General features: G+C 41.6%; 1 protein-coding gene across 9 annotated transcripts in view; it reads right to left on the reverse strand.

Annotated features, from left to right (window-relative positions):
* Nucleotides 1-3,004: 3,004 nt before the first annotated feature.
* Nucleotides 3,005-21,650, reverse strand: part of NCOA2 (nuclear receptor coactivator 2) — a 288,968-nt gene continuing 270,322 nt past the window's right edge. For all 9 annotated transcript variants that reach the window (XM_042973476.1, XM_042973483.1, XM_042973482.1 and 6 more), the window contains 7 exons: nucleotides 20,783-21,061; nucleotides 19,979-20,056; nucleotides 18,111-18,345; nucleotides 16,362-16,539; nucleotides 15,443-15,641; nucleotides 12,401-12,490; nucleotides 3,005-6,588 (listed from right to left, as the gene is read on the reverse strand). In XM_042973476.1, the coding sequence (XP_042829410.1) occupies nucleotides 6,577-6,588; nucleotides 12,401-12,490; nucleotides 15,443-15,641; nucleotides 16,362-16,539; nucleotides 18,111-18,345; nucleotides 19,979-20,056; nucleotides 20,783-21,061 (1,071 nt within the window). In that variant the 3' untranslated portion in view covers nucleotides 3,005-6,576. The remainder of the gene's footprint in view (nucleotides 6,589-12,400; nucleotides 12,491-15,442; nucleotides 15,642-16,361; nucleotides 16,540-18,110; nucleotides 18,346-19,978; nucleotides 20,057-20,782; nucleotides 21,062-21,650) is intronic.

A 21,650-nucleotide genomic window follows, 5' to 3' on the forward strand; every position in this document is an offset into this window, starting at 1 on the left:
GAGAGAGAGAGCATGAGTGGGTGAGGAGCAGAGAGAGAGGGAGACACAGAATCTGAAGCAGGCTCCAGGCTCTATGCTGTCAGCACAGAGCCTGATGCGGGGCTCGAACCCACGAACCGTGAGATCATGACCTGAGCCGAAGTTGGACGCTCAACTGACTGAGCCACCCAGGTGCCCCATTCCTCACTTTCCAATCTCTGACCAAATGACTAAAGGGTCAATTTGTCAAAAGGATATATAGTGTTACATATATGTGTGTGTGTGTGTGTGTGTGTGTGTGTGTGTGTACGCGCAACATTGCAAAAGGTAAAAAGCAAAGGTGATGTAATTAAAGGAAGAAAGCGACAAATGTACATCTTTCTCTTACTGATAGAAAACTAGATAAAAAAAAATTAGGAACTACCCACAGGCTGTTTCAACATGGTTGAAAGCAAAAGGAAGAATGAAGACCTAGGATGCAGAACAAATCCAGTTTTAACGTGCCTATATTAATAGCAAAGGAAACAAGGCAAGGAAGAATATGAGAGGATTTGGGCCATTATATGGTAATAAAAGGGTCAGTTCATCTATGAGCAACGTACATGCTCCTGAAAACACCACTTTTGGCTACAATAAGGAAAACGTGACAGAAGAGGAGAGAGAAAAACCCAGAGCCATACTGGAGATTTTAATTGATATGATAAGTAGACAAAATGTGTAGGATGCTGCTAAAAGCAGTGAACAGGAAGATTTGTAACCTTGAAATAAATGTATTCGTACAGAATAAAGGTTGAAAATTATTCAAACAATCATCAATTTGTTAGAAAAGAAAAATGCTAAAAAACGCAACCAAGTAGGAAAGAAGAAAAAGGTTTGAATGTGTCAGTAAGTGGTCTAATACGGAGGACATCGAAGGATGCTCTGGATTTAAGAGAACTTTCTGAGCAGTTTCCCAAATCCAAACTTTGGTATGGCTTTGGTGATGAGTGCTACCCAAAATTCAAAGATACACCAATCTCCTCAAACTGAAACATTTACTTTGTATGCCAAAGGATTCATATTCCCACTTAAAGTCCATTGGAAGTATTTATGACTTTTTTTTTTTTTTCCCAAATGGATGGAGGAAAGAAGGTATCTCATTCAGTTTATTACTAACGATGTTGAACATCTTTTAACATTTAGTAGACATTATCTGTTCGTATTCTTTTCCCATTTCCTAATTCTTTTTCTCATTTATTTTTATAAACTTTTGTTAAGGTTTATTTATTTTGAGAAAGTGGAGTGTGGGAGGGGCACAGAGAGAGAGAGAGAGGGAGAGAGAGAATCCCAAGCAGGCTCCATGCTGTCAGTGCAGAACCTGAGGCAGGGCTTGATCCTGGGACCCTGGCATCGTGATCTGAGCTGAAATCAGACACACAACCGACTGAGTCACCCAGGCGCTCACTTCTGTGTCTTTTAAATACAAGTTTATAGTTTTCAATTCACAAAGTTCTTTCACATTTTGTGTTAGCTGTAATCCTATTTTATAAGCATTGTATTATGGTTATTGTAAATGGGGATTTGAAAAAATTGACTTTTGGTGTGGACAGAAGGTATTGATTTTTGTGTAAGTCTAGCCATCTGACTGAGCTTTTTTTATTCATTCCATTCCAAGAGCCAGTTCATTCATTTGGGTTTTCTGTATAGATGGTCAAATTGACTGAAAATCTCTTATCTTTTCTATTCCAGTAGTAATACTTCACTTGGCAGCACTGGTAATGGGGGTTCCTTGTTTTGTTTCGATTTTAACTAATACCTTTAATATTTAATCAGTAAGTAAGATGTGTCAGTGGGATTGCATCAGATAACCTCAAAATAACTTTAGGACATTTACTTTTCCTAGAGGTTTTATTTTTCCTTGAGGTTTTCTCATGAAAGGGGGCTGAAATTTATCCTGTGTAAATTTATCATATAGCATCTACTATAGTTAATCATGATTTTTCCTTCCTTTAATATAGTGAATAGCATTGATAGTTTTTTTTTTCTTTTCTCTTCTTTTCTCTCTCTCTCTCTCTCTCTCTCTCTCAAAGATTTTATTTTTTTAAGTAACCTCTACACGCAATGTGGAACTTGAACTCCCAACCCCAATATCATCAAAAGCCACATGCTCTACTGACTGAGCCAGCCAGGGACCCCAGCGTTGATAGAATTTTCTATTCATTCATCTTGTTTTTGTATCTTTTAAAAATACAATTCCAGATTATATTTACAAGTATTTCATGTAGTTTATAACTTGGGTTTTAGGAATTATACTTGTATCATTTATCAACTATTAACAAAACAATCGATTAAAACGATCATGAATATTCTGATGTGATGTATAACCTGAATAACCAGTCAGAAGTCCATATTGTTCTCATGTTTTTTGGGAAAATGAGGGAAGGGAGGTGGAACACTCTGGTGAGAAGAGTAGTGACATCACTTGGGATTCTGCAGACCTATGTTCAGCCTGTATTTGCCATTAAGTTGTTAGATAACCAAGACGTAACCTCCCTTGGCTTCAAACTGAAAATCTGTGAAACGGGCCAGTGGGAGAACCAAATGTTAAAGTGCTAGAAATAGTGTCAACTATTGTATGAATGTAAGGAAGTATTAAATTCCAAGTCAGATATTTCAAAAATTAAGAGCAATTACGAATGGAGATAGAATATATAAACACATTAAAATCTCCCAAGCCATGTAAAACCCGAAGGCATTAAAATTTATTAAATGATGCAATAACAACAGAATTCTTTATTTACAATAGCATTATTTAACATCAAATAAGCAAATAGCATCAGCAAAGCAATATTAACTTGCATAAATGTATTTAAAATTTCTCTGAATAGATCTACCTTTGCATAAACTGCTCACACCAGAAATACAAACATCAATGCAGGTGAACAAAGTGATGTTCAGAGTCAACTCCATTTTGAAAATAAATCACAACCTGAAACACTGTAAGCTTTCTCCTGAAGAACCATAGTTAATATATTGCTTAATTTTACCCTTGTATAATCTTTTCATATACACACATCTCAGATGCAACTTCATGAGGAACTGTACAAATAAAACCCACAAATGACAAAGGAACAAAAATGACAGTTAAATGTTTGAAGAAATGTATCATCATCACTATTCAACAACATAAAGGTTAAGTGATGATGCACTTATTCAAAAATTGTACACAATTCACTATACAAATATAATACATTGGACAGCTATGTAGGAATATACAAGACTTAAAAACAGATCTAAGGCATTATGCTAGATTTTAGCATTTTGAGGTTCTTGCACATAGCTTTTACCTGTAGTAAGAAACTTAAAAGATTTTGTTTTCCTCTATAAAGAAACACCAGGGAGAAAATTCTAATTAAAATCGAAGCCACTACAGTAATTTTCTTTTGTGCAGAGAATGCTTTGCTCTTAGGCAGCATACTACCATACAAATACTAGAAAATTTTAAATTCACACCAACAATTAATGGCTTAAGTTGCATTTCAAAATTGATTGTGTATCTTTGGGTTCTGCAAGTGGATCTGTGCCACCCATTTCATGTGTTAAGCCCATATGAACTCCATTTTTAAACACAGGTTAAAAATTGCATTATATAAACTGCAAAAACATTGCTTTCAGTTATTACAGGCCGTAAGAGATACACGTGGGAGGGGCATTTTTAGTCTTTGAGTCAAACGAATTCATTGTAGTAAAACAGCTCACTTCACTTTTTAAACTTAGCACATTACATGAACACTTAAATGAGTTTTACAACCAAGTTAATGTATGTATACTTTTCACATTATGTGTTTTTCACATTTAGTAATATAAGTAAAACACTGATTATTTGTTCTATTAAAACAAAACCAAGTACTCAGTCTGACAAATTTATTGTTTACAGCATGAGAAATACTGATAATGAAGGGGACTGATTTGGCTTTTGCTTCTACAGTGATCAATATGATCAGAGGATTCCTTCACTGACTTTTCTCTTTTCAGTTAGATGTAAAGCAAAATCCATTACCTGGTCTGAGCCATCAGAGAATTTATAATCTCTCTTCCTTCAAAACAGTAATGATCGTGAATTATTCTAAATTATCGGTATCAGAGGTTTGCAGATTTGTCTGAATTGGGATTGACATTAAGACACAGTGGGCAGATGGATAAACAATCAAAGATACACTGATATTCTGGGGACAGTGTTTCAGTGAAAAGGGACTTGAAACAAAGCCAGTTTAAACTCCATTTCTCTTCTGTGCTGTGTGAAGATAAAGTCATTCCAATTCACGTATTTCTAAAAAATCAACTTAAAACCGGTCACGGTAAACTGGGTAATGTGAGCCTCATCACACCGATGAGGTCACGGAGTTTCGGGCCAACATCTGCTCATTTTTTCTATCACGACTGGGCAACCCAGTGGTTCGGTTGAGAAAAGTAGAGCATTTCGAGGGGGACACGTGAACTGGTGGCCGCTGAGAAGTGCTGTTCCTGGCCACCTCCCTGTAGCGAGCAATACCCCTCTCAAGTGGGAAAAAAGTATCGAAATGCAAATTTCCAGAAAAATTTCTTTAGTATGGAGCAACACTTTCAGACTGTCTACTTAACCACTTATCTTTGGGCTATATCTCTTTCTATACTCCATAATTTGCACATATAGAGAGAGATATAAATATAAATAGGGGTAGTTTGTACATTTTTCACCCTGCCACAAATAAACAAACAAATTTCAAGGAAAAACCTCTCTGTTCCTAAAAAGCCTGGCTAATGAGATATAAAATGCTTTGCTTTTTAGACATCAAAAAGACATCATTCTGAAATTTAGGTAAGAAAGTATGTGTTTTAGGGGTTGGGGAGAAATAGCTCAAAAAAGGTCATCAGTTTCTTGGTATTGCAGTTGTCTGAAACTGATGCCAATTAATAAAAGATTATTCCCCTACCAGAGTGGGCAAGAAAAACAACCATAAAAGTGGCCTGCTTAGTAACATGTAGTCTTTCTAAGGTTCATTAAGAAAGAATATAAACATATAAAAATCAAGAATTGGTTCCTACAGCGGCTGCATATCATATAGATTAGATAAATGATTTATGAGCAGAATCACAAGGTTTAGAAAATAAAAAGTCTTAAGTCTACAAATTAGGTCTAATCAAGGCATTGATATCCTTTACAAAACACCTTTAGGAGACATTGCTATGAAGATATCTAATTTAATACTGAAGTACCTCATTTTTGAGTCAATTCCACAATATGTATACCTCACAAAAATTATACAATTAAAACACTTAAGTTCTCAACTTAAATTATTGCTTGTTTACATATAAATTGGATTTTATGTACCTTACAAAACTTCGGCTTCATCAGCACTGCTAGAAAACAAAATAAAAAACACATGGCGGAGGTTAAATCTGTTGTGATATCTGCTGTCAATTTTAAACACACGGTTACTTTCTCCCGTTCTTGTAGGCCAGTGTTGCTGGGGAACAGAATAAACATGCTTTCAAAGCAGGTATCCTTAGTTGGATTGTATCAAGTCCTAACTTGGCTCCTCTCCTTGCCAGTAAATGCTTTTTTTCTGAAATTTAATAGTTAGCAATTGACAGTGGCTGGCAAAACATTTAAGGAAATAAAGGGCTTACCTGGTTTCTGTTGCGTTTAAATGAAAAAAAAAAAACAAAAACAAAACAAAAAAACGAAAGTAGGGAAGGCTGACAGGGGAAGGAAGAGTCAGGATTGGATGGAGAAGAGAGGACGCTAATCAAAGCTGTCTTATCAATCTAAAGGGAACTTAGTTTGGAAATGAACGATATTTCTTCTTGATTCACAATTTAGGTGGAATAGTTTGATTTTGACAAAGAAAAAAAGAAAAAAGCACTTGTTGATATCAACAGCCCTCTCATAGGCTCCTTTTCATCTGTTCGGTAATGGACACTCTTCTCAACATGGTCTCTAGAGCTTCTACAAAGATACAACTATGACTTTACTGGTCTTCACTTCTTGGGTGTCTCTGTACATACAGCGCTGTCCGTGGTGTCTGCTCTGCTTTCATCCCAAATGCAGGCTTTAGGTTAAAACACCTTTTAGTGTGTGTATTTTTTTTTTTTTTTTTAACTCTTTTCTTTCCCGAGATGAAATCTTAATCTTTTGCACTAGACTGATTAGCCAGGGAAAACAAAGCAAGAAACCAGTGTCTGGAACCAAACAGGAACAGAACAAGAGCATGGTTGTTTTCCTTAAATACATACATTTAAATACATTCAATCTGACATGGGTATGAAATTTGCCTGTCAACATTTACTTTGCAGGAGAGATCTAAGTTGCACTAAGGTGAATGCAGTGAACAGACTGAGCAACTGTCTGGACGCGAGCTTCAGACTGTCAAGAGAAGAGGCGGCTCCTCCTGCAACAGCCAGGTGGACTCCACCCCGGGAGCCAGGGCCCCGGCCCGTCTGCTGACCTGGCTCTGGCAGAACTGGCTGGCAGGTCGATTGGGTCAAAACAGATAGACACAGCTCTCCAGGCCGGTAAGTGTTTTGAGCAAGTGAGCCCCGTCGGCTGAAGAGAGAAGCAACCAGCCACCTTCAGTGTCAGCAGTATTTCTGCAGGAAAACAGAAAATTGTGAAGTACCTCCGAATTTTTTATAACACCATCATAAAGCTCATCACAGAACCATCAATATACTTGGCCATTTTTAAATAGTGTCTGGCTGAATTACACTTGATTTTGAGGCAGACGGGCAGGAGGCCCTGTTCGTCGCTGAGCACACCCCCCGCTTAAGGCCAGCAGATCCTCCGCGCCACTTTGAAGGACGAGAGGCTTCAGTGGATGACTGCTGCTCTCTCACCAATGACGTCCTATACCGACGTCCTCGCCCACCGTCTCAAACGACGTTACAGAGATACCTCATTGCTGAGCTGCCCTGGCTTTCTGACAATATCTGATTCAGAAGCGGCCACCGCTTCCTTAATCCTTCCTCAAAATCATCCAGTACAAACCGACTTTCAACAAAACGTCCCTCTTGACTTTCTCTTACAGAGATACTCCCAGGGTTCCGTGGGGTGTTTTCCTGGCTTCAGGGAGCTGAATAAACCAGGGTTTTGGATCTACGGATATTCTCACCAGTTTCTGGTTGCTGTGCCATGATGGTTTGTTTGAATGAGGGCTGTAGTGAGCAAGAATCATGTGAGGTGTCTGACTGGTTGGTGCATGTCTGTCAGTGCTTTTCTTTGGTTATTGACTATATTTTTGACTATGTTCCACCCCCCCCAAAAGGTTTCATCCATGTAGCAAATATTAATTATCCACTCTGTGCCAGGTGCTGGGGCTATAACCAAAACAATGTATTTCTGGTCACGGCCATCAAAACATCAAGCGGGCCAGGGAGACAAATAACAACATGATCCGAATTATGTGAGAGGAAATACTGGGTGCTGTGAGAACACATAACAACTGTTTCTGGGATTTAGATATGAAGGCATAGCTAGCACATCAGGGCCATTAAAGATTATCTAGTAAGATCAGAGAGTAAGCCCAAAATAATCAATTTCACCACACTACCCTGCAAAGACCGACTGGGGGAAACTGCTGTCAGATCATGAATTCTAGTGGTCAAAGGTGGGATTACATTCCTGGTCTGGAGCATAATTCTCCCAAGCTTAAAACATTAGTTTAGGAGAATCCCTGATTGTATTTCCTCTTAGAGAAGAACAGTTAATGTACTTTTCTCTTTGATATAAAGCCGAATTATATATTTATTTCCAATTTGTGTCACAGGATTTCATATGGAAATACTCCACAGCTCTAAAGTATGAAAAAATCCTTCGATTTTCCAGTTAGTCTAGAAAAACAAATTCTACTGAGAAGTATTAATGTCCTTAGCAATGTGAAGGCAGTATTCTTTAACATGAATGGATTATCAGTAAGCAGCTATCACCCAGGAGCACTGTACTGAAAGAGAAAGTTGAGCATGCCATGGATATCTAAAGCAACACTGGTTGGCTTGGCATCCGGCTGTGTCACTTTAGGGGTGGAGAGTCACTTAATCTTTCTGTCCCTAATACTTCCTAGGGCTGTTGTGAGGACTAAACAAAATCATGTACACGAGGTATTTAAATAGTTCTGGGAACATAAAAAGCACTCAGTGAATGTCATCACCACTATCCTTATCATCACTGCCTCGAAGGTGGTCCTAGTTAGTGATCGATTTCCATAACACCAGTAAATACAAGTAATTATAGCTATACTTTATACAAGAGCCAGGCAGCTGACCAGTAAACTCAATTTTGATATGTTTAAACGTATGTAAAACATAGAGGCATGCTAGAAGTCCTTGTAAAAAGAAGAATCTTTTGGTTGTGTAAAATCACCGCCCCTCTCTACATAGCATTTTGGTGAATCCACAGTTGTATAGACTAGCTCTGCTTAAAGCAAGGTACAATTTTAATCTCCATTTCAAGATAAGTGGAACACCAATTCGATTAGTAATGAAACACTGGTTTCCTTTCTTTTTTTAAAGATTCTTTCCATATCCTGCTTTTTTTTCTTTTTTAATGTTTATTTTTGAGAGAGAGAGAGAGAGACCGAGTGAGCAAACACGAGCAGGAGACGGACAGAAAGAGAGGAGACACAGAATCCAAAGCGGGCTCCAGGCTCCGAGCTGTCAGCACAGAGCCTGACGTGGGACTCGAACTCACGAACCGTGAGATCATGACCTAAGCTGAAGTCAGACACTCATCTGATTGAGCCACCCAGGCGCCCCAAACCACTGGTTTCTAGCTCAACAAATAGAACCAGTTTACCAATATAAATTCTGAAAAGTTCCTTGATTCACAACAGCAGCAGAGAACATTACAGAAACACAAGAGGACAGAGATGACTGGATCCCTCTCTTTGCACATATCAGTAGAATGGTGACAAGTGCAGTGATTTCCAGTTAGTACTCATGGATCAGAAGGGATATACTGTACATATTATTTTCTGAAGGAAACAAGAGTGTCTGACAGACTGTCCTCTGGCCTTAATATTCAGCATGAACAAAGTACAGATGGGAAGCCAGATTCAAGAGGGGGTCTGGGAGAAACAGAGAAAGTGGGAGGGGCATAAATGGTCCAGGCTAGATGACTACAGGGAGAGAGTTCTCACCAGAGATCCTGAAGAGTACTTTTGATAGGGAGAACATCCTATATTTACTGAAAGTTGCTTTTGTGACCTTGATGCTAATCTTTCCATTTGAGTTTAGCCGGCACCCATCAGGGGCCTAGATGAGCGTGAAGGTGGTTCTGCTGGCCCACCTTGCCTGCAGCTTTACCTCTCCACTTTGCCCAGGCCCCACTCTGCGGATTAGTCCTTCCAGCTTGAAGGCCCCTGCCTCTCTCTGGTGTTCCTCACAGTGGTCTTCCTCTTCGTGATATGTGCCCCCACACGCTGGCTGTGCGAGCTTGGGCAAATAAATTCCCTCATCCTCTGAGACTCCATCTCCTCATCCGTAAGTGTTGCTGAGGCCTAAATATCTCTGATGGGCCCAGTATGGTTCCTGTATACTAGAGACCAAAAGGTACATTCCCTTTCCTCACTTCAGAGGTTTCTCCCCTCCTGAGATTTAGTATCCTAATGCCTGAAGCCGAGGACGCTCTTCAATATGTAGCCAAATCTTTACTGTCTGTCCCACAGTGTGTGTATTTCTTTGCCCTTCAGGCTCTATAAAAAACCAGAAGGGAACGGCAGCCAAATTTGTTTCTTCTGGGGCTTCTCCAATGTTACTTTCGTAAAACCTTTAGAGAAACGCCCCAGGAGCTCCATGTCCCCTGGAAAGTGGGCGGCAGAGTACAGGGGCTAGTAATGCATGCATGGGGGGTGAGCCTTGTCTCAGCTTCCTTCCTGGTATTGCAGGATCTTGGGCAACTCATCAAGCCCTCAAAACAGTAGTTCTACCATACAGTTATGATTGGTTTAAATGAACTAATCTAAATAAAGCTCTCAGCAGATAATCAGGCTTGCAGTGAATGCTCCATACCTGTTGTTTTTTTCTGGAATTAGCAAAAAGATTAGGGGCCATCCAAGTGTTCTGCTGTATAGTAGACAAGTCTGTCTTCTGTAATAGGGCAGCAGAAGGATATAAGGCAAGTCAATCTGGGGGGCTCTCGGGAGACAGGAGTCTGTCTGGCTCGGGAGACGGGGCTGCTGGCCTGGGCCAGGCAGGGCATCTGAGCACCTTGCCCTATAAACTGGCTCTCCCAGGTGCTTGCTTTGTGTCCCTGTCCTAGGCTGGCACACAGTCACACTGAAGGTGGAGGAAGGGAGGTCAGATCCTGTCATGGTGGGTTCAGGGAGGGAAATGCAGTCCTGACCCCCAAATGCATTTTTCCTCCCACAGAGCTATGATGTGCTGAAAGGTTAAGCTCCCTGGCACTTTTGGGTTAACGTGGGCTGTCCTTTAGCAGAAGCCTAATTATCACTAATGTCATCATCCCTCTGGGAAGTGCATCCCAGGTTTTAAGCTTCTACTTTTTGCACATAAGCCATCACTGATTTATTGTGGTCACTCTGTAGAGGTGCAGTGCGGTAGGGGAGGCTGGGCTGGCAGGAGAAAGGTGCCACCCCCCTAAGGGGCTTCAAACTTCAATCAACGGCACATTTAGAGTCTGCACACACAGTCAATATGGAATATATTCTATTTTTCGTTTGGCTTACCATAGCGACATTAACTATTTAGATGAGCTCTGCATCTGGGTAAATATATCATCTATAGGATTCCTACCCATGGGCGTCTCTACCACGTGTGGCTGTGGTTCTTTAAACAAGAAAAACCACAAAGAGAAAATTCACACACCGTGTATTTAAAGTCTGGATCTATACCTTTTTTTCCCCTTAATTTAAAAGTTTTTTAAAAGTTTATTTATTTTGAGACAAACAGAGAGAGTGGGAGAGAGAGATCCCAAGCAGGGCTTAAACCTACGAATTGTGAGATCAGTGACCTAAGCCACAACCAAGAGTCAGATGCTTAACCGACTGAGCCACCTAGGAGCCCCATTTTTATTTTTTTATTAAAATAAATTTTTTTAATGTTTTTCTTTTTGAGAGAGAGAGAGAGAGAGAGAGAGAGAGACAGACAGACAGACAGTGAGAGCAGCGGAGGGGCAGAGAGACGGAGACAGAATCTGAAGCGGGCTCCTGGCTCCAAGCTGTCAGCACAGAGCCCCACATGGGGCTTGAACTCACAGGCTGTGAGATCATGACCTGAGCTGAAGCTGGATGCCCAACCGACTGAGCCACCCAGGCACACCCCCCATTTTAATTTTTTTTAAAAGTAATCTCTATACCCAATGTGGGGCTCAGACTCATGACTCAGAAATCGAGTTAGATGTTCTACCAACTGAGCCCAGCCAGGCACTGCTGCATCTATTCCTTTTTAAACTTAGGTATTAACAAAACCAATCAAGATCCACTTTTCTGTAGGAAACTGAACACCGATCCTCTATTTTCTCCATTGAGAGAGAATTTTTAACTTAAAAATAAACTCAACCTGGGGCACCTGGGTGGCTCAGTCAGTTGAGCGTCCGACTTCAGCTCAGGTCATGATCTTACGGCTTGTGAGTTCGAGCCCCACGTCGGGCTTTGTGCTGACGGCTCAGAGCCTGGAGCCTCTTCAAATTCTGTGTCTTTTTCTCTCTGCCCCTCCCCCGCTTACACTGTCTCTCTCAAAAATAAACACTAAAAAGAAAAAAAGGAAACTCATCTATTGCTAAGGCTTGTATCCCTTACCTTGAGAGGGCCCCGCAGGCCCATTTACTATGTGCTAAGCTGCTCACAGAGCCTTCCTGTTAACATATCAGCTGCTAGACACACAATTCAGTTGAGTTCCAAGAATGGATTATTCTTTTTCAAGATTTGATTGAACATGGTACTATCACTCTTCTTAGAACAAGGGTTGGAGGTAATATGCAAATAATATATAAGACTGTTGCTTAAACAAAGTGAAATATAGACAAACTCTTAACAGGAATAAACACAGACTTAATTAAGGGATAGGGAATAACTGTAAGTTAGCTCTTCTTTATCCTCCTGAAAATCTAACATTATGATTCAGAAAAAGTAAAAATAAATCAAAGTTTGCCTTAACATGACTAATACATTGCTACTTTTTTGGCTTTGCTATAATAATATCATTCCAGGACAAAATTAGTGTTCTTAATTCATACGCCACCATCAGCTCAGTTAAAATGAGCTTAAAGAAATAATTATTCACAGAAAAATTATTGAATGTTAGATGAAATTAGAAGATATTTTTAAAAATCACAAGCGTTACAACTGTCTTCAATCTATTGGCTGACAGTGAGTCTGCCAGTTTTGCTCTATAAAATATCCATGTTCACCTTACTACCCTGTTCACATATTTCTTTGCCGTTTCTTACCCGTGATGCGTCTCCCTCCTGCTTAATCATATCCATTCCAGGCAGCTGGTTTGGGAAAAGGTTGCCTCCCCTCAGAGCAGGGTCATTAACCTGAGGGCACAAGACAGGACAGTGGCTACACTCAGTGGGATGTCCAAAAGTGTTGTAGGGAACAACCAACCGACCTTCCTCCTCGTCTTTGTTCTTAGGAGTAGAATTACGGGGAAAGGTGGCTTTGTAAAAGCGGTCCCGTCCCTAGACCTACTCTCCCATGTATAGATCTGGTGGGAGGTGGGGGAGTTAGGAGGAACAGGGAAATAAATACTTACACTAACTGCCTTCAAAATTAAATTTTATTGGCATTTTGTATAGAAGTTTGACAGTCTCGATCATACTTGAAACATTTTCATGCCTTAACATGTTCACCTTTTCGGATGATTCAAATTAGACCAGTGACTCATATTTGGGACTTCGGAGCCATCTGAGAAGCTCCTAATACCTCTGTTACTTAGGGAAGTTATTGATTAGCAAGAGCAAGTCTGAGTACCCAACAGTGCTGAACTTTGTGCCTCTTAAGTGAATTACTCATCAGCATTCATACAATTCTTTCACAAATTACAAAGTAAAGATACAAATGCAAATACTGTACAGGACTGGTTTTATCAGAAGAAACACGCTGCAGTTGTGTTTTTTAGGTTTCCAAATTAATCCTAATATTCAAAAGGTTTAAATCTATGTAAAAGTTTCTTTGCCAAAGCAATCTGGATTACTAAAAATGTACCAATTTGGGGCACCTGGGTGGCTCAGTCAGTTAAGCATCTGACTTCAGCTCAGGTCATGATCTCATGGTTCGTGAATTCAAGCCCCGCATCAGGCTCTGTGCTGATAGCTTTGATCCTGGAGCCTCCTTCGGATTCTGTGTGTCTCTCTGTCTCTCTCTCTCTCTCTCTTTCTCTCTCTCTGCCCTTCCCTCATTTACATGCGCGCACGCACGCTCTCTCTCTCCCTCCCTCAAAAATAAAACGGCATGACTTCCAGGTAGGTTGACGATGACCCATGGTAGAGTAGACCATCTGGGTGGCCCTTGCTTTGTACAGTCTCCCTAGAAAGCAAATCAGGAGCCACTAGTGGCCCTTTCTGTAGAAAATTCAAAATCAACACCACGTTTCTTCCATCGAAAAGATAAAACTCGGGGCGCCTGGGTGGCTCAGTCAGTTAAGCGTCCGACTTTGGCTCAGGTCATGATCTCGCGGTCTGTGAGTTCGAGCCCCGCGTCGGGCTCTGTGCTGACAGCTCGGAGCCTGGAGCCTGTTTTGGATTCTGTATCTCCCTCTCTCTGACCCTCCCCCATTCATGCTCTGTCTCTCTCGGTCTCAAAAATAAATAAAGGTTAAAAAAAAATAAAAAAAATAAAAAAAAGAAAAGATAAAACTCTTTTTTTTTTTTTGAAAGACAGATGGAGAGAGAGAGAGAGAATCCCAAGCAGGGGCAGGCTTGAACTCACAAACTGTGAGATCATGATGATGATCTGAGCTGAAAACCAGGGTCAGATGCTTAACCGACTGAGCCACCCGAGTGCCCCAAGAATCTATCTTTAGTTATGTCTAATTTACCCAAGTAAGCCACCATTGATGGTTTAGTCACCATCAATTCAACTACAGAAAGGCGAATTATTATTACCCACACAGAGCTTTCTTAAATTGCAAAGGGCTTTAAATTTCCTTATGCACTACTCTGCATTTTTATTAACATCTTCTCATAGAATAAAGCAGAGGTGCTGTAAATAAATTTACTAAAATTTCCTCACAAATTGTGGTGCACCAACATCAGATGAAACAGACTAATCCAACCTTCGGTCTTTCACCACTCTCACAATTATGATCTGACTGAACGCACAGCCCTGTCAGTGACTTACTAAGTCATTTAACCTGCCCATGCCTCGATTTCTCCACAGATGAAATAAGACTCAGGGTCTTTGCCACATTGATACTTTGCGTGAACTACTGAGGCAGTGGAATGCCAAGCATTTTGTGGCCTTTAAACTAAGTTCTTCTGTAAACACAATTTAAAAATTTTTAACTGACACCTTTATCTGTGGATAAATGCTGAATTTCTGAATCCAAGATTCTGAATCCTAGGCTGGCCACCCGAGATATCAATGCTTTGAGTCTCTCTGCCACCAAGTGAAGCTGGTGTACACTCAGGGATAGCAGAATCACTAGTCTTATTCAGAAATACAGCCTTAAGCAGAATTGTTTAAAAAATACTGACCAGGGGGGCGCCTGGGTGGCTCCGACATCGGCTTGGGTCATGATCTCAGGGTTTGTGAGTTCAGGCCCCGGGTAGACTCTGTGCTGACAGCTCAGAGCCTGGATCCTGCTTCAGATTCTGTCTCCCTCTCTCTCTGCCCCTTCCCCCCACTCGTGCTCGGTCTCTCCCTCTCAAAAATAAACATTAAAAAAAAAAAAATTAAAAAAAAAATTGACCCGAAAAACATGGCACTCACACCCCAGAGATGATAAAGAATAGTTTTTGGATGATCAGTGTCAGTCTCCCTGCACGAGTGAAGTATCCTTTAAAGCTAACTGGCCGGGGGCGGCGGGAGGGTGTGGGATGGGAGGTGGTGGTGGAAATACAGCTAATTGGATGGCAAGCAGTTAGTTTGGCCTTTGCGATTCGTCTGGTTTTTCATTCAGAAGAAAATCAGTTCTTAAACTATAAATCCAAAATAAAGCTATTTAAGAAGTACATTTACCATTCCATTTTTAGAGATTCATTTTAGATATTGCTAAGTTCCTCAAATAAGAAAATACTTAAATGACAAGACAGTTAAGAAATATTTTAAAAGATCCTTGAGCAGTCAGGAATCCTTTCATGTTTAGTTTGTCATTAACAAGTATTTCTGTTAGTGGCACTAACACAGGTGAAAGTAAGGGGAGAAAACACTGATCAAAATACATGTGGGAGTTGATGGCAGATGTTAAGTACATGGAAAGACACGCTGAATGCGGAAAGAGACAAAAAGTTATCAGAAGACAATGGGCTGCTCCTCAGGATGCTCACCTGCTCGGGACCCATGGAGGACAGCCCCGACGTAGGCACGGAGGTCACTGAGGTCATGCTGATCTGTCCTGTCATCTGGTTCATGTTGCTCATCCCGCCTGTGTTGGTCGCCATGGATACATTGATGTTCATATTGTTATTGTACATGCTGGTGTTTGCTTGTTGCCCAAAGTGTGGTGGGGACTGTTGTGAAAACATGCTAGAACATAAGGAAAAGATTAAAATGTCAAGAGTTGTAGGGCAAAAAGGTGGGGAGTTTTGAGCACTTGTTTCCCACGTATTTACTTGAGGATGAGTAAGTATAGGCTGAAAGACCCCAGGGTGGGACAGCCAGCAGGGGTGAGGTCAGAGATGGTGGAGGAAGTGCTCAATGAGGCTGCAGGGGCGACCACACTCCTCTCCTAACATCACTGTGAAGGTCTAGAGGTGTATCTTTCTCTTTCCTATCTGCACCGAACAAGCTTTTTATTTGTTTGCTTTTACTACATGTACTGATAAAGGATGCCTTCTAGAGCACTGCCTTCCATAGCAGTTTCGGTCTTAAACTGGTGGGGTGGTACCTTCTCAGGGGAGTTCCTTTTACTCCCAAGGAAGAGATATGCTAAATTTTTGTATTCTGGTAACTTCTGCCTACTTAGTAACTTTCCTACTTCGTAGTTTACTTGATATTGCTTGCTTGAGAAAAAAAATTAAGAAATATACAGAAAAGATGGGGCACCTGGCAGGCTCAGTCAGTAGAACATGTGACTCTTGATCTCAGGGTCATGAGTTCAAGTCCCATTGTTGAACATAGAGCTTACTCAATTAAAAAAAAAAAAAAAAAAAAAAAAAGAGAAAAAAATACAGAAAAGAGACAGGCGGTCTACAGAAAAATTCCCTGGTGATCACTTATTTAAAAAGACACAGAAACATGGCATACCTATTTCCACCCATATTCCCTTGTGCCCACCCATTCATGTCAGAGGAGGCCTGGTAGGCTGGATTAGCCTGAGACTGCTGCATCATGGGGCTCTGGGTATGTGCCATTCTGGGTGACATCAGAGGGCTCTGGGGTGTTGTGGCCCCAGTAAAGCCTGGATCAGGTTGCTGACTTATTCCTTAAAAAACAAAACAGAAATCCAAAGGAGACTGTTAGTTTTATCGTAGAGATTGGGGGGAAGAAAAGAGAACATTCAAATTACATACACATAGAAAATTACTTTCAAATACCTGATCATGTGCTGGTTAACCACATACATTTAAAAAAGGTTCCAAACTGGGATAAAAAGCATGAAGAAAAAAATTTCCAAATGTTGATTCTCTAAGGTAGTTACCTTGTCTAGAGATAGAGAAAATACTGTTCCTTCCCCTTATTCCCTCTCTAAATCAAGAATTGGTCAAACATGTGTATTTCTCTTTTACCTGAAACAGTCTTCAAATTTTTATGTATCACTACAATTGGACTGTTTAAACTTTAAATCAGATTGAAGTTCAGCTATATAGGAAAAGTTAACACATTTGAATACTTTTTTTATTGAATCAAGTCATTCTACAAGGAGATCCATGCATTTTTAAAAATAAGTAACTGCATCACAAAGGATTCTGTCTGTAAAGGGCTCTGCGGTATTTCAGTGCTATCTAAGATGAGCAAGAATACATAGAAAAATTCAATGTAAGCTTCTTGTTCAGTTTAGAAGCAAATGGCATTTACACTAAAAGGAGAGAAGGAACTTTTAGAACACTTTCTGAAGTCATCAAAAAGGAAACAGGAAAGGAGCTTAGAAACAAAGGCGGCAACTTAGAAACTTTCAAGGAGGACGTAAAGGAAAATGCGTTTTTTGCCTAGATGTGTGTAATGTACATAGTTAATTAATGCTTAGGTTAGCTGAGAAAGAAAAGTTTATGATCACACAGAAAAACCTGCACATTATTTGGTTCTTTAAAGAAACAGGAGACATGAATTTAAGCACTACAGAGGCTTGATAGTTATTTGTAGATAACTCTGGCAAAAGACAGGGAAAATCATTTGGAATATTAATGTTAATGTAAGCACTTAACTTTTATCAATAATTCAACTATTAATTGAACATGACATGCACACAAATATGAATATTTATGACATTACACATCTGTCTCTTAAGACTGACGCTGAACAACAAATCAATATGAAGAAAACAAAGGGCCTTCCACTGGGGCTTCTATATAACACTTCTCAGGAATTATCTATTCATTGAAGATTTGGTATCATCTTTTTTTTCAAAAATTGGAGAAAGTGTAATGCTTGAATTTTTGTAGGTCTTTCAACATTTTGTATGTATTTATTGATTTGTTTGAGTCAGACTCAGAGGTCTTAAAAAATAAATATATACATATGCACCCGTGTTTACAGACACTGACAGAAACACACACATCCACGCACACTCACACACACTTACTTCGGTCACTCTTAAAGTAAGACCTGCACTCAGAGAAAAGGTGGTACCTGAGCGGGGAGACTGGAAGGCACTGTGCTGGACCTGGGGACTCCTGACAGGCCCCAGCTGTCCTCCCAGGTTGCCTATCACTCCCTGGGTAGCCAGACTCATCTGGGAGCCATGCAAAGAGCTGTGAGAGAGGAGCTGAGACCCAAGAGCAGGGGACACTGGGGAGAAAGGGCTGGTGAAAGGTGGTGGGGATGTAAGTCCAGTACCGTAGTTTGGAGGAAATGGAAACTGCTGTGCATTTGCCTGGGGGATCCGGGGGTTGCTCAGAGTTGCTGGTAAACCACCAGGAGCCACCATGCTCGATGTCATGTTCAGCCCTTGTCCTCTCATCATCAGTGTTCGCTGCTGAACTTGCTGTTGCTGATGCATTTGTCTCTGTCGAAGATGCTGGTTCAGGATTTCCCTTTGTCTTTGGGCCAGCATCTGTGCATTAATAGGTGCCTAAAATGGGGGTGAAGTGGGGAATGCACGGAGGGGAACATTGGGGGAAGACACAGATTGAGAAACAAACTGTATATTAGAAATAAGACAACAAATGGTACTGTCGCATGCAAAATCATTTGGGAAATAAAATTACACGGAAAGAACATTTTATTTTTTATTTTAGAGAGAGACAGAGAGAGAGAAGGAGTGCAAGTTGGGGAGAAGGGGGGAGAGAGAATCCTGAGCAGGTTCCAAGTGCAGCGCAGAGCCCAAGATGGGGCTCGATCTCACGAACCCTGAGATCATGACCTGAGTCAAAATCAAGAGTTGGACGCTCAACCGAACGAGCCACCCAGACGCCATGTGGAGAGAACATTTTAGAGTCGAACAGTAGGTGGGTGAGAATGTGGGCTTCTAAGTTCTACAGAGATGATGATTTTTCTGAAACCTTGCAATGACTGACATGGGTAACTTCAATGTTACTATGGATTAACTTGGAACTCACTGTGAGAGAACACAGTTAACTAAAGGACCTCATAATAATACCAGTCCTAGCTGTAAGATGAAGGTCACAGAAACCTTGAAGATGGCATTCAAATCTAAAGGGAAACCAGATCATTTGTGCTGAAATGTGGTTTGAAGTGCTTCAGAAAAGGCTGAACAGAGGCAGGGAGAGGGGAGGGAGTGTAGGGAGAGCGAGGGTGATAGGAACATGCAAGGAGGCCAGGGCAGACTGAAGAGGAAAAGACAGATGGATGCGGGGAAGGATGTCAGTGCCTGCCACCCAGAAGAGGTAAAAGGCTGTTTATGGGGTCCTAGCAGTACAGAGTCAATCCTCATTACTCCTGGATTCCGTATTTGTGAACTTACCTACTTGCTAAAATTTATTTGTAACCCCCAACTCTATATTCACAGCACTGTCAACGTCTATGGACATGTGCAAAAGAATTTGAGATGCCCAAGGTGCACATTATTCCCACCTAAGCTGAAACAAGGTGACAATCTGCCTTCTTGTTTCAGCTCTCATACTGTAAGCGTCCTTTTTGTGGACTATTTAGTTCCACGTTTTTCACTCTGGTGTGCTTTTCCCAGGTGATTTTGCTCTTGACGGTGGTTCCTAAGAGTAGTGCTAAAGAGCTGTCTAGTGTTCGTAAATGCAAGAGGCTGCGATGTACCTTATGGAGAAGGCACGTGTGGGGTGAGCTTCATTCAGGCAAGAGTCACAGCGCTGGTGTCTCTGAGTTCAAGGTAACAAATCGACAATATCTATTAAATAAGATTTCTTCAAATTGAAGCACGTGTGAAACAAGGTTATGTACTGATAGACTGATGACCATGCTGGCACCAGAGGCTGGCAGGACCCTAACCCTGTATGTCTCCTGGGAGCAATGGTTCACTGGTCGCTAATTCAGTGTTTGCTGTAACTTCATAGAACACAACACAAGTGAATGACAAGAACTGACTGTACCTGGCAGTAAAAATGGAACTACAAAAGTGACAGGCTAGATGGACATCTGAATGACCTAACAGATCCATGGTGCTGATCTGGGTCATATGACCTTGTAAGTAACTTTGCCTGGGATACTGACAAGGAAGAAATGACAGAGAAACTCAACATCCCATGAAATCTGACTGCTGGTCTGCTCCTTACCTGTGTTGGTACTCCAGGCCTCAGGGTCAAGTTCACATTTGAAACATTGCTGATTTGATTCATAAGTGGCTGGCGATTCTAAATGCAACAGACAGAAGAATCAATACATTTTTTACACAGTATATTTTAAATCATCTCTCTTGAGAAATCGCCCTCCCCAGTGTAACATCTGTATGCGTTAGATGCTGAAACCACATGGTTTGCAGCTGAATTCTTTTACAAAGCTAATTATCAGTGAGGTTTCGCATTGCTTATAACTGAGAAAACGTTGTGGACTGTTTACAGAAATCTGTCTAGGCTTGTTTCCCGAGAACACATTTTCTTGAGCTAACTAGGCACTCAGAAGGCAGCACTGCTCTGCCACCGCTCAGCTAACAGTGACGATTTCTGTCACGAGACAGGACTGAGGAAAGGAGCTACTGTTGTCCTGAGTGCTCACACTGAGCTAGAAACCACCTTTAACTCATATGCACGTTGCCCGGCACCATACAGCAGCCCCGTTTTATAGACAGGAAAACTGAGGCTCAGAGAGCTCAAGGCTAGACCGTTAGCTCTAGACCTCAAGGCCAGACCGTTGTCCTGCTGGGCAACAGGACAGCTCCCCTGTGCTAGAGTGGAGTTAGTGGACGAGACAGAAGGGAAATCAGTAAGTAGAAGAGAGCAGGAGCTGTAGGGTCATCTTGGAAGGGACGGGATGAGCTTTCCGCCCTCCCCGAGGACACGACTGTTACGCCGCCCTCTCGCCTCAAGCTGCCCCCGCCCCCGCGCCCTGGCCGCCTCTCCAGACGCCCACGAAGAGCACACCTGCTGTGCCTGGAGGCGATGCTGCAGCTGGAGTCGCAGCTGGTTTGGCTGGTTCTGCACCAGGCCTGTGGGCCTGAGGCCGGGTCTGGGCTGCATGCGGAGTGTGGCGTAGCTGGGCCGCTGTCCCATGGTATGGAAGTTCGGATCCTGCATGGGGTTATAGCTTCCCTGGGCCATCTGGGCCTGAGATGCATACTGCTGTGGGAAAACCGGGGTCTTCTGCTCCAGCATGATGTTGGATTCCTGACTGGAGAACTGTTCCGGATCGACCGCTTGGCTCTGAAGAGACAGCCCCAGATAACAGACAAATGAATACAACCGCTCTAAACAGCAGAGTCGATACAAGGTGATTTTCTCTCACTGTCATATACTTGAAGCTTTTCACACTGTACTTACTATACAAAGGTACCTAGCACGACTCCACTTTTCTTCCTAGAAAATATCTTTGTTCAACGGGTGCACTTATGTGAGGAGAGAAGCAGGGTCAGGCCTGACCCCCATCAACCCTTCTTCCAAGGGAAGGAGAACTAGGCCAGGACTATGGGACACTGCCTCCTCACTTCCCCATCAGAGACTGACCCGGACTGTAAAATGGAAATGTCCGCTGGAAGCGTTAAGTCTTTTCACTGATTCTTCATACTTGAAGCAATCATTTTAGTCAGACGACCACCCTGGTACCTCGCTGGGGTCGGCAGTGTTGGGGCACCGTTCCCATTTTGCAGATGAAAAAAGTGAGATCTGGAGACATGGAGGAAGTTGCGATAAGCCTTTCTGGCTGGTTCAGTAGTGGGTTCCAATCCAGTCTGCGATTTAGCACCTGAGCTCCTCAGCAGTGCGACACACTGCCTTTATTTAACTGCCTTCTGTG

Source organism: Panthera tigris, chromosome F2 (genome assembly GCF_018350195.1).
Source record: "Panthera tigris isolate Pti1 chromosome F2, P.tigris_Pti1_mat1.1, whole genome shotgun sequence".
NCBI classification, from domain to species: Eukaryota; Metazoa; Chordata; class Mammalia; order Carnivora; family Felidae; genus Panthera; species Panthera tigris.